Source organism: Arachis duranensis, chromosome 6 (genome assembly GCF_000817695.3).
Source record: "Arachis duranensis cultivar V14167 chromosome 6, aradu.V14167.gnm2.J7QH, whole genome shotgun sequence".
Lineage (NCBI taxonomy): Eukaryota > Viridiplantae > Streptophyta > Magnoliopsida > Fabales > Fabaceae > Arachis > Arachis duranensis.
In genome coordinates, this window is record NC_029777.3 from 51,275,855 (window position 1) to 51,288,418 (window position 12,564).

General features: G+C 42.3%; 1 protein-coding gene across 1 annotated transcript; it reads right to left on the bottom strand.

Annotated features, from left to right (window-relative positions):
* Positions 1-6,566: 6,566 nt before the first annotated feature.
* On the bottom strand, positions 6,567-9,052 carry LOC107493834 (protein CHUP1, chloroplastic-like). The gene is made up of 2 exons (XM_016114868.3): positions 8,035-9,052; positions 6,567-7,204 (listed from the first exon to the last, which is right to left on the bottom strand). The coding sequence occupies exons 1-2, from the start codon at positions 8,806-8,808 to the stop codon at positions 6,809-6,811; spliced, it is 1,170 nt and encodes a 389-aa protein (XP_015970354.1). The 5' UTR covers positions 8,809-9,052; the 3' UTR covers positions 6,567-6,808.
* Positions 9,053-12,564: the final 3,512 nt, after the last annotated feature.

Below are 12,564 nucleotides of genomic sequence, written 5' to 3' on the forward strand. Positions count from 1 at the left end.
GCACTCGTCGACGCTGCGGCGGGCTACCGTTATCTAAGCTTCATGGACGCCTACTCCGGTTATAACCAGATACCGATGCACCGTCTAGACAAAGACAAAACGGCGTTCATAACGCCAGGAGGAACCTTCTGTTACAAGGTGATGCCATTCGGTCTGAAAAACGCAGGAGCGACATACCAAAGGCTTATGAGCAAGATTTTCCACGATCTAATAGGCAAGACAGTGGAAGTCTATGTCGACGACATCCTTGCGAAAACAACGCAACCTGACGACCTCATAAAGGATCTGGGAAAAGTATTCACGTCTCTCCAGCAACACGGCATGAGGCTGAATCCCCTCAAGTGTGCCTTCGCCATAGAAGCCGGCAAGTTCCTGGGTTTCATGATAACTCAGAGAGGGGTAGAAGCTAACCCGGAGAAGTGCCAGGCAATACTCCAAATGAAGAGCCCGGGTTGTATCAAGGACGTCCAAAGGTTGGCGGGGCGGTTGACCTCATTATCCCGGTTTCTCGGAGCATCGGCAGCAAAGGCCCTGCCATTCTTTAACCTCATGAAGAAAGGGATGGCGTTTGAATGGACACCCGCATGCGAGGAGGCCTTTCGACACTTCAAGGAAATCCTGGCGGCACCACCCGTCCTCAGGAAGCCAAAGGACGGGGAACCACTATACCTGTACCTCGCCATAACAAAAGAAGCCCTGGCTGCAGTTCTGGTGCAGGAAGAAGGGAAAACTTAACAGCCAGTCTATTTCATAAGCAGGGCCTTACAAGGGGCAGAATTAAGGTACAGCAAGCTGGAAAAACTAGCCCTAGCACTCTTGACTTCCTCGCGAAGGTTAAAACAGTATTTCCAAAGTCACCAGGTTGTCGTGAGAACGGACCAAGGGATCCGGCAAGTACTTCAAAAACCCGACCTGGCGGGAAGAAAGATGACTTGGTCTATTGAACTCTCCCAGTACGATATACGATATGAACCCCGGCAAGCCATTAAGGCGCAGGCGATGGCAGATTTTCTAGTAGAAGTAACGGGGGATCCAATCGAAGAAGCGAGTACACGGTGGAAGCTCCACGTAGACGGAGCCTCTAACCAGACGTTCGGAGGTGCTGGGATCATCCTGGAAAGCCGGGTTGGAGTTGTATACGAGCAGTCGGTCAGATTCGAATTTCCCATCTCGAACAATCAGGTAGAATATGAAGCCCTTATAGGGGGCTTAGCCCTAGCAGCGGAAGTCGGAGCAAGAAGACTGGAAGTATGCAGCGATTCCCAAGTCGTCACCTCCCAGGTAAACGGGAGCTACCAAGCCAAAGACTCGTTGTTACAAAAGTACTTGGAAAAAGTTAAGAGCTTGAGCCAAAAGTTTGAAGAAGTCACGGTCCACCACGTACCTAGAGAAAGGAACACACGGGCAGACCTCCTATCGAAGTTGGCCAGCACGAAGCCGGGAGAAGGCAACCGGTCTCTCATTCAAGGAATGACAAGAGAACCAGCGGTCACACTGTGCGTGTCAAGACCAGGTTCTTCATGGCTAGACCCCATCACCAACTTTCTAGAACACGGCAAACTCCCTGACGATGAAAAGGATGCGGCGAAATTGAGGAGGGAAGCAGCCAAGTACGCCGTCATCCAAGGACAGCTGTTCAGGAAAGGGCTCAATCAGCCCCTACTGAAGTGCCTACACCCCTACCAGACGGACTACGTCCTCAGGGAAGTCCATGAAGGCTGCTGCGGACACCACATTGGAGGCAAGGCCTTAGCAAGAAAATTAATTCGAGCCGGATACTATTGGCCGTCAATGATGGCGGACTCCAAGGAGTTTGTCAAAAAATGTGTGAAGTGTCAACAGAACGCCAATTTCGCCAGGGCGCCGGCCTCCGAGTTAAGCTTGCTAACGACCTCCCGGCCATTTTCTCAATGGGGAGTCGACCTCTTAGGGCCCTTCCCAGTCGGTCCCGGGCAAGTCAAGTACCTCATAGTCGCAATTGACTACTACACCAAATGGATAGAGGCCGAACCACTAGCTAGCATATCCTCGTCCAATTGCAAGAAATTCATGTGGAGGCAGGTGATAACACGATTTGGGATACCAGAAGTCGTCATATCGGACAACGGCACGCAGTTTACTGACAAGAAGTTCATGGAATTCCTTAACGGCCTGGGTATAAGACAAAGGTTCTCTTCGGTAGAACACCCCCAGACAAACGGGCAGGTGGAGTCTGCCAACAAGATTATCCTTTCAGGACTGAAGAAGAGGTTGGATAATAAAAAGGGTGCTTGGGCCGACGAACTAGCCTCGGTTCTCTGGTCTTACCGAACAACAGAACAATCCTCCACTAAGGAGACTCCCTTCCGGCTAACGTATGGGGTGGACGCGGTAATACCCGTAGAGATCGGCGAACCGAGCCCCCGATTACTTTTGAAAGGAGTAGAAGAAACCGTGGAAAAGGACCTCATAGATGAAGCCAGAGAAATGACTCATTTGACAGAGACAGCACTAAAACAAAGAATGGCCCTGCGCTACAACACCAAAGTGCTCAAAAGGGAATTCGAGCCGAACGACCTCGTCCTGAGGCGAAACGACATCGGCCCTCCGACCCCTGGAGTAGGCAAGCTAGCGGCAAACTGGGAAGGCCCCTATAGAATCAAAAAAGTGATGGGTAAAGGCGCTTTCAAGTTAGAAAGGCTTGATGGTAAGGAAGTCCCGAGAACATGGAACGCGGATAACTTGAGAAGATTCTACTCCTAGCGTGCGGACCGACGTGCCGACCAATCGAGCTAAGTGGTTAATTTACGAATTTGAACTTTTCATAGTGACCTACGAGTCCTTTATGTAATTACCGAATAAGATATACTTGTGCAAATTTTCTCTCCTGTTTTGTTCCCCGTTTTTCCAGATAAGCCGTTCCATCACGACCGACAACGACGCGTAACCCCGGGACTGATCACCCCGGGAGCCCGTCAAACTGCCGCTATAACGAATGACTATGCGAAAGGCCACGATTCTTTAATATAAACGACAGCTATAAACCAACAACAGTTAATAGAAACGATAACACAACCAGACGAATAAGAAAGAGTTAACTACGATGAATTGGGCAAACGACTAAAAAGTCAAATTGTTCACAAAGCCAAAATAAAGCGGCTAAACCAAAAAAGCTTTAGACAGAGAATTCATTTCTTGGGGACGTCAACAACTTTGCCGTCTTGAATGACCTTGAAAACACCGATAGCCGATGTGTCAAACTCGGGAGCAACGATCTTGACCTGAGCTTTAAGAGCCTCCTCGGTCGCCAAAATCGCACCCTTCCCTTGTTTGACAACGTCCTTATATTTCGCTTTCCATGTCGCCAGTTCGGCCTCCACGGCCTGCTTCTCCTTCTCCAGGTCGGCTACCCGTTTCTGTGCCGCGCCAACCTGATTTTCTAGAGCCATTTCACGATCGACAAGACGAGAAACCGTGTCGTCTGATTCTTCTAACTTCTTCTCAGCAGTGGCCGCTTTCTTCTCGGCAGCGGTGGCTTTCTTCTCAGCGGCGTCAAGCTTCTCATTTGATTGGGTCAACTGCTCCCGGAGAGTCTCAACTTCACTTTTTAGCTCATTGTTAGCCTTCCCAGTAGATTCCAACCTTCTACGGAGGGACTCCATCCCGGATAGCTCAAACTCGGCCTTCCGAGCTATCACTGCGCCACGTAAAAGGGTACGGTACATCCACCTCGCCTGCCCGACAAGGGAAGACTCATGGAAATACTCCTCGGTACCAGGAATCAGCTTGGAATCTATAAAGTTCCCGGCATCAAAATTCCTCTCCATAACAGTGAGAACCCCCTCAGGACTGGACGACGTTTTCCTTTTCCTCTTGAGGCTAGGGACCTCTTCCACCTCGTCATCAGCATCCGGGTTAGACGTCGAACCCCCGGTGCCGATCACCTCGCGGAAGGGGGAAACATGAACCGCTTTGTCGACCTCGACCTGGGCAGCTTGGGCCGAGGTCCCGGTCCCGTCGACCGCGGCTTCTTGCTCGGTAGTAGCCTTGTCATCCGAAGGAGCAGTGGACTTCTCGGCGGCAGATTTCTCATTGTCCCCTTCGTCGTCACTAGCCAACAGAAAAGTTTGGAATAAGTTAGGAAGACCCGTCACCGAGGCAGGCATCTCCACTGTGAAAAAGCAAACGAAGTCGGTTAATCACTACAAATTGTTAACAAAAGCAAAAAGACAAGGGACAAGAAGAGGCTTCTCACAAATATAATTACGACTAGCCTCCCGATCACCCATGAGAAGGTGAGGATTTACATGATTCCTCCCGAAGACTGCCATCAACACATCGGCAATCTTCCTATCCACCGCAGACATGCCCCTATAGGTTACCTTAACGAAGGCATTGGACCCCGCTCCGAAACTCCAATAGGTTGGAATAAGGCGTACCCCCTCTAACGACAACCAAAAAGGATGATGACCTTTGACAGGGCGGACCTTGAAATATTTGTCCTTAAACCCATGATAGGAGTCTTCAAACAAACCAAAAATCCTCCGACCTTGGGCAGACCGGAAGGACATGAACCCCTTTTTATGCTTCCCCTCCTTCGAAGGGTTAGTAAGGTTGAAGAAGAAAAGGAAAACATCTACAGACACCGGAAGCTCAAGATACTCACAAACCATCTCGAAGCAGCGGATTGAGGCCCAGCTTGATTGAAGCCCAGCTGTTCGGATGCAACTGCGACGGCGCCACGGAAATCCGACCTAGAAGCGCCATTTGGAAGGCGGAAAACGGAATACGAACCCCAACTTGAGTAAACATGGATTTGTAGAACCAAATCCAGTCGGCTACTCGGGGGTGGTGGAAATTTAGCTCATACAAGCGCTCATGAGGAGCCGGGACGAAGATGTCGTAATTAGCCTCCTCGTCTGTCCCTCCGCATAGGTACTCATTCTGACGGAACTCGGTGAGCTCCTCCTCGCCCATTTGGTTGGGAGAGTCCTTTACATCGGAAACAACCCAGGCGTAGGGGTCATACGCTGCGGGAGAGGGGGAAGCCCGGGAGGCGGTGCGAGCCATACCTACATAGCCCGGGAGACCGTGCGAGCCATACCTACATGGGGGGACCATCCAGTCAGTCTAAGAGATCGGTTGCTCAGGCCGAGCACGGACACTACCCCCACTACTCCCTAACTAAGGATGAAACACTATAAATGGATGTAGAAGTTCAAGGAAAAACCTACCCTGGAATGATACCAAGTATGAAGAAATACAGAAGCATAAAACTGATTGTTTAAAAACTGCCTCCCAAGAAGCGCGAAACACCTGGGGGCAGAATAGTCTTTGCAAACGGGGTTTTTCCACCCCATTATGAGCATTTAATGCTCCGCACAGGGAACGATGCGACGAAACGGTTGCTTATGCAAACCAGGGGACACGCGCGTTGAGGGCGTATACTCCCCACGTGTGGCCGAGTTGACGAGAACAAACGAAACGGGCGACGACACGCCACTAATAGTCCCTACGACTACCACTGGCGCGTGGGGGCACTGTTACGGCCCAGCCCAAGTGATTCTCGGGTCAACTCGACCCGGTGACGACCCGACCCGAACGGTCAGATGCAAACTGTTCACAGCGCGACCCGGACACGCGTCCCTGACAGCTCCTCGCTATAGCTGTAAGGAAGCTTCGAAGAAGGTGGGCCTGTCCTCGTAGGGCCCACCTCTGACACGATATAAATAGGGGAGGACCTGCCCTTCCCTCGAGGTACGTCACCTTTTCACCTAACATTTTTCCGCCTGCACACTGATTGACTAGATCGTCGGAGTGTCTTTGCAGGTGGCACCCCCCTATTTCTCTCACGACAAGTGCTCGACTTCACGGCAAACCGGAACCCGACACAACCGCGATTGAGGAATCCTCGCTCCCATCAATCATCACCCGACTTGTCCGGAAATCGACTACCGAACAGATATCATATTTCTTCTTTGTTAACCAATGTATATTTTTCCCTATTAATGCATAGGGGCAAGACTCATCATCAAATAAAAGCATAGTTTAATTGGTGAACAGATTATGCAGCCCGTCCGATTTAATCAACAATGATATGATTACCATGTTTTTCAAATTTTACTTTCCTTGAAACCGTGAAAGTGGAATTTGATCTCAAATCTAAGAGGAAGACAGACACATTCCCTTGCCATAAGATCACTTACATGCTTCAAATAATATATATTTTATACTCCTAAGTGTGTTGACTTACAATTTATGTCATTTTATTATTTAATGTCATCTCAGTCAACTTGAATTTACTGGTTAAAATAATGACCGAGTGGTCTTGGCAAAGTCAATAAGTGATCTGAACTTAATAATTATGAAATAGTATATTGACGAGATTGCCAAAATCAATTTTCTTAGAACTGATGTTTTCCTTTTTCTTTTTTTGCAACTTCATTTGTTAAAAACTGGTGACAGAGACGTACATCACTCAGGCTGAGTTTGTTAAGAACTGATGTTTTCTCAGATAATGATGTTCTTTGCTATGTGGCTAAAGTTAATAGAGTTGAGCACAGAGACTTGGAATATTTCAACCCTGGTAGTAGTCAAATCTCCGATCCTCTTGCATACTGTGTTACACATCAAACACCATATTCCAACATATTTTATTGTAAGGAGGGAAACACTGAATGGTGCCTGGAGATACACTGCTAGCAACTATTATTCAAACATATGTATTGCAAAGTTTATTTTCTTTTCCCATAAAAGGTTTCAACGTAAAGTGCCTAGACACTCGCAAACAAAACCCATATCTTATTATCTTGATGTTCTTATTGCTTTCCTAAGTTTTGCTTGTTTCAGTGCCTTCAACCCATCTCTTTATCCTTCTAAGCAGCTTTCCGCTTTTCGAACGAGTTCCATTATTGCCGTGACGAAAGGAAACAAAATGAGAAACACTGTGATGCTCAAATGATGAACCATCATCATCATGTGATTGATCATGGTCGGAGTCATAATGAGTAACTTGATTATCGCTTCCTCCTCCAGGTTCAAGTTCTATGTTGTTGTCTCCGTGCTGATGCTGATGTACGTTGTCATGGTGCCTTGTTATCTCGTGCCTTAAGCAAGCATTGGTCCAACGCAAGTGAATCAGTTCTTTAGCTTCATCTGCTTGTTCCTTCTTCACATGGTCCAATTCATCCACAACATGGTTGTAATCTTCCCTACTTACCTCAATCTGCATATGGAAAATCTTTGCACTTTAGTTGTATTGTATTAGTGTTATTACAAAGTACAATTTTTATAATAACTTCTAATTTTGTGAGCGGAACCGAATTATTTGAGTGACACACTTTTTTTTTTCGTCTTAAAACAACTATCTAACAAAATATTCAAAATTCAAGACCTTTAAACACAGCTGATGACAGCTGAGCTATGTGTTCAATGGTATTATTAAAATGGAGTTCTTTGTGGTGAAAAGTGAAGATTGTAACTAAGTTTTTGCATTGTAAATCTCGTTTTTTTTAAATATATTTTATTAATAAAATAAATAATTTTCACTTTTTATCCAACTAACTTTTTTCTATAGTATTATTCTTATTAAAATAAAGTTTAATCATTTTGTTAATAGTATAGTCTTATATATATCATACAATTTAAACAAATTGTTATTTGTTATTTTGTTAGTAGCACGGGTTAGTTCTATAGTCTTATTTAATTGTTTTTTTTTTCTAAAAAAACAAAGTAATTATATTAGAATATTTATTTTTGAATATTTCATAATTCATCTTACTTTGATCACACAAATAAATATTCTAAAAATATTTTATATTAGCAAAATTAAAAAATACTTAATTAAAAACCTTTACATAATATGTGAACTCAATTAGAAATTTTTGAATTATAAATTAGCAGAATAATTAAGTTGTAAAATAAGTAATTCAATCAAAGAAATTGAGATGTGTGATTTAACAAGCACCTTTTTCTTATAATGTGATCATGAGTAAACCTATAAAATAAACATACAAACCCGACATTGGTACTCTTATACGTATATCTTTTGCTTACCTTAGACGCATGTAATCTTTCAAGTGTGTCAATCTTCTTAAGAAGTTCATTCTTGTGAGCCTGCAATTGATCCAATTCCCTTTGCAGTTTCTTGATTTCATCCTCTAATTCATCAATAATGTTAACCTTCATTCTCAATTCATCATGGCATCTCAAGATTTCTGCTTCCTCTGCCTTGATCATCAAGGCCTGCTCCTTCACAATGCGATACTGCGCCATCGATCTCCTCTGCAGCTTCTTAAACCTCTTCTGAAGCAACTTATTCTCCGATCTCCAATCCTCCAACTTCTTATGCTCTGCCTCCATGGATGAAATCTCCCTTTCCAAGAAACCGATGCGGGCGATCTCAAGCGAAAGTGCATTCTTGATTTCTCCAAGCTCAAGTTCTTGCTCTCTCAAGCCACAAAACTGATCAAACTGCAACCTCAAGGCCAATTCCTTCATTTTCATACCTTCAATCTGGCTTCTTAGGCTGTTAATCTCTTCCTCAAAACATGGATTTTCACTGTAATCATGGATCACGGATGTCTCACCAAACGCACTGTCTCCTTCATATTCTTCCATTGAAGCAAGGCTAAGGCAACTTTCTTCACCTTGTTGAGAATTGTTGCCATTAGAAATCGCTTCATTTGTTGATAAGGAAGGAGCCTTAGATAAACATCTCTTTGCTTTGATCCATGTATAGATTAAACCACCAAAAGTAACAGCTAAAGGAATACTAGCTTTGAGGATCACTGGCTTTAGAACATCTTCTTTTGATGTTGAACTTTCCATTCTTCTTGGTTAAATTGTTTTGTGAAAATTAATCTGAATGTGATGTCTATGTGAATGTCACTATGTTATTACAAATGTTTGGAACTAGGTTTGAATAACAATAATAATGTGGATAAGAATGATGTAGTATTTTTTTTACCATTTAGAAGAAGAATTGTAAGCCACCAAATAGCCTTCATGGTGCTTTTTGGAATCTAATTCGTTTTGGGACATGTCTTCACTTGTGCTGTGCGACTTGAAATTTGCGTCGGGCTTCTTTTCTTCCATGGGATATTATACTTCCCAATGTTCTAAGCTTAAACATAACATTAAAACATACACATATATAGGGGTGGGAATTGGAGATTACCCATTCAGAGAGAATATAACACTTTATTTCTTATTATCGGGAATTGGAGATTACCGATAATACATTTTATTCGTGGCTAAAATTTTTTTTATTAGCATTTCAAACGTGCATAACCCAATAAAATTCTCAGTTTTGGGGTTTTCCTTAATGTGGGGCTTATTTTTTAAAAAATTGTAATTAAACAAATTTTATAGTAGAATTTTAGATTTTTCATGATTAAAAAAAGTTGGAAAGAAGAAAATCGATAGGTCTGATTTCATGAAACATAATTTTAAAAATTTTCGAGTTACAAATTGAAGGGTCGGTTTGTTTTTGTAATTTTTTTAGTTAGAAACCTCAAATTGGATGGTTCAATTTTTTTTCCAAAAGTAATACTTCATTTAAATGAATAAAAGATGGGTCCAATTGGACAGCCAGCATAATTTAGAGGATTCGGAATCTCCCGACTTACAAATGAAAACAACCTAATAAAGAGAGAGAAGGAATTAATGTCTAAGAACTTCAATAAAGAACTCTTCTGCAATCTTGACCGCTTCTGTATATTTTCATTCGGTCCCTTATCCTTTCCATAAAAATAAGAGTGTTTCGAGTCTTCCATAAATAACAGGAGAGACTAACCAGTAGAGCCATTTGTCTTCTTCCAGTCAATCTGCCAAAGGTGTTTTTCATGACATGCATCCGCCATTTCCTAAACTATTACTTCCTCCAAACTAGCTCCAGGTACTTGAACCTTCACCAACGACCAATCTGCTGTTGCATTTGGGCATATCACAAGGCAATGAAGGGTCAATTCCACTGACTCAAAGCACTGCAGGCAACAGTGGAAAATTGGTGGGATTTGACAGTTCAACATTTCATCATCCTTTTATCAGCAATTGCCACAATATATTCTAAAAAGTATCTGATAATAATAATAATATAGAAATTTAGTCTTAAATCCTGTATCCAAGGTTATTACTAAAATCAACATCGGCAGTCTAATTTCAATTTTGTTTTCAAAATACCAAATGAATTCAGAATTGCACAAACTTTATGTCCAAGCAACCGTTTCGAATTAAGCTTTCCAATAAACTAAAAATCATGATTTTCTGATCACTCTAGCCTCGGGAATAGTTTGCAGCGTTTAAAAACCAGAAAATAGCAGTAGCGTGCAAAATTTAAAATTCCATATAAAATCCAAATTAAGTCCAACCACCTTCAAAATTAATATGGTTAAACTTATCTTATCCAAATTTCTTTACCAATTGGTTTCAGGTCAATACCAGTTTTAATAAAGGAGTTGCATAACTTGGGAGTATGTCAAAATCTGTTTTAAAAATCAGCAAGCTTAGTATCTTTCAACTTACATCACTTTTACTACAAAACTTCAATTAAGCTAAATTTTGGTTTGAAAACTCCTAATTTATCTAGCAACAAGTGTGCCTTGGTTGCAACTCAATCGTTGTTCAATTCTAAGAGTTACAAGCATTGGAAGTTGATGCGAAACTTGTTGAAAACGGACTCTTTCCAACTTTGATCACCAATTTTCAAAAATTCACAACTCCCAATCATACTCCTAAAATTCTGAAGTTTTAGAGCAATAAACCAAGTTAATGAAATTTTAAAACAAAATTGGTTTTGCTCCAGAACTCAGCTCGTAGAAGTTGCAGCAAAACAACAAAGTTGCTCCCTTGTTCGAATTTTTCTGCAGCAAGACTGATTCAACGACCTGACTTTAAAAATTCGTCATAAATTGTATATTTAACGAAAAGGCCTCAAATTTTCCAGTCCAGTACTCCAATTCTATATTTTCCCAAGTTTAACCCAGACTTGATCCCATGCAATTCCGATCATCACAAAATTAGTTATAGCTTTTCAAAATTTATAACTTCGTTTAAAAGTAATGCAGAAAATCAGATTTCACAATTTAACTTTGAAAAATCATAACTAATTCTTCAGTTAATACAAAACCTTGAAAATTGAATCTTAACAATTATACTTATTATAGTTTACTTAGCTTCTAATCTCTTATCATTTCAATCACTCCTGAGTTACTGATTCACTTACAAAGTTGGCGTTTAATTCCAAGAAAATCCGATTTTCAACAGGCAGTTTAGTATTTCAAAATCCAACCCTTCAATACCTCTCAAAATCGATTCCAAATAAACCACCAACCAAGTTCATTCGCCATCACAATATATCAAATAATCAGCTCAACAATAACAAATCCAATATAACCATCAAAATTTCGAGTTCTCAGCAATCACTCATCAACAATTCATAATCCACACATAATCAATCAATTTCACAAAATCCTCAATTCAATCAATTCACAGCCACAATCCAGCATTCATATATAACCAATCAATTACTCACAACAATTAAACTTATTTGCAATTATTCAATAAACTTTGAGGGCATTCTTAAATTAAAACCATTTAAAATTAAACCCCCTACCTTGATTAGCCGAGTTCATATAGATTAACTTGACAACTCCGTTCCCTTTTAGTTTCATGGCAGCAGAGGTGATTCCAACGTGACCCAGACGGTGACAGCACTACCAATTTTAATTTTTCAAACATACCTTGGCAGAACTAAGACAGAGAGACATATGCAAAAAAATAAAATGGCAGCAGAGCAAGGGTGGAGGAATTATATATTCAGAAATGGCAGAATTGGAATTGAAACTGGAACAAGGGCAGTGCTGATTCAAAGACAAGAACAGAGGACGCTGTGGGGGGTGAATGGGATCGAAGCAGTGACTAAAGTAGTTCAGTAGCAGCGGCGTTTATAACACTTCTCCAGTGGCAACCACGGTGACTCCGGCGGCAGTGATAGCTTGGGTTCGGCGGCGGTGGTTCCTTCAACGGCGACGATCTTCTCTGGCACCTGGAATGACGATGGAAGCAGCCTCCCTCTCCTCCCCGATTCGTGATTCCAGCGACGATGAGGGGCTTAGACAGAATCAGGATCAGCGACGTCATCTCCTCCTCTCACGTGCAATGGCGACGATGGAGCTTCTGCGCTGGTGATCAGGCGCAACCCGCAATGGCAACAGGACGGAACGGTGCCTCCTTCCCTTGGTTCTCGCAACGCTCGTTCTGGATGTCTCTCTCTCACTCGCATCGGCACAACGTCGGCGGCGGTGAGGTCCTAGCCGCGTCGTTCCTTCCTCCTCCCTCTCTTCTCCTTCCTCTTCTCCATTTTCCCCGGTTCCCTTCTGTACCCATTTTTGTTTCCTCTCAGCGTGCGTTTTATGCGTTTGAATAGAAATGAAATTGGGAATTAAGTGATTCAGGGTTTTATTTGGAAATTCCAGGAATTAGGTAAAATATATATGAGTAATATAATAATTTTATAAAATATTTAAAATAAAAGTTAATGAGTTATATTTTAAATAATATAATTTTTTTATATTTATTTAAGAG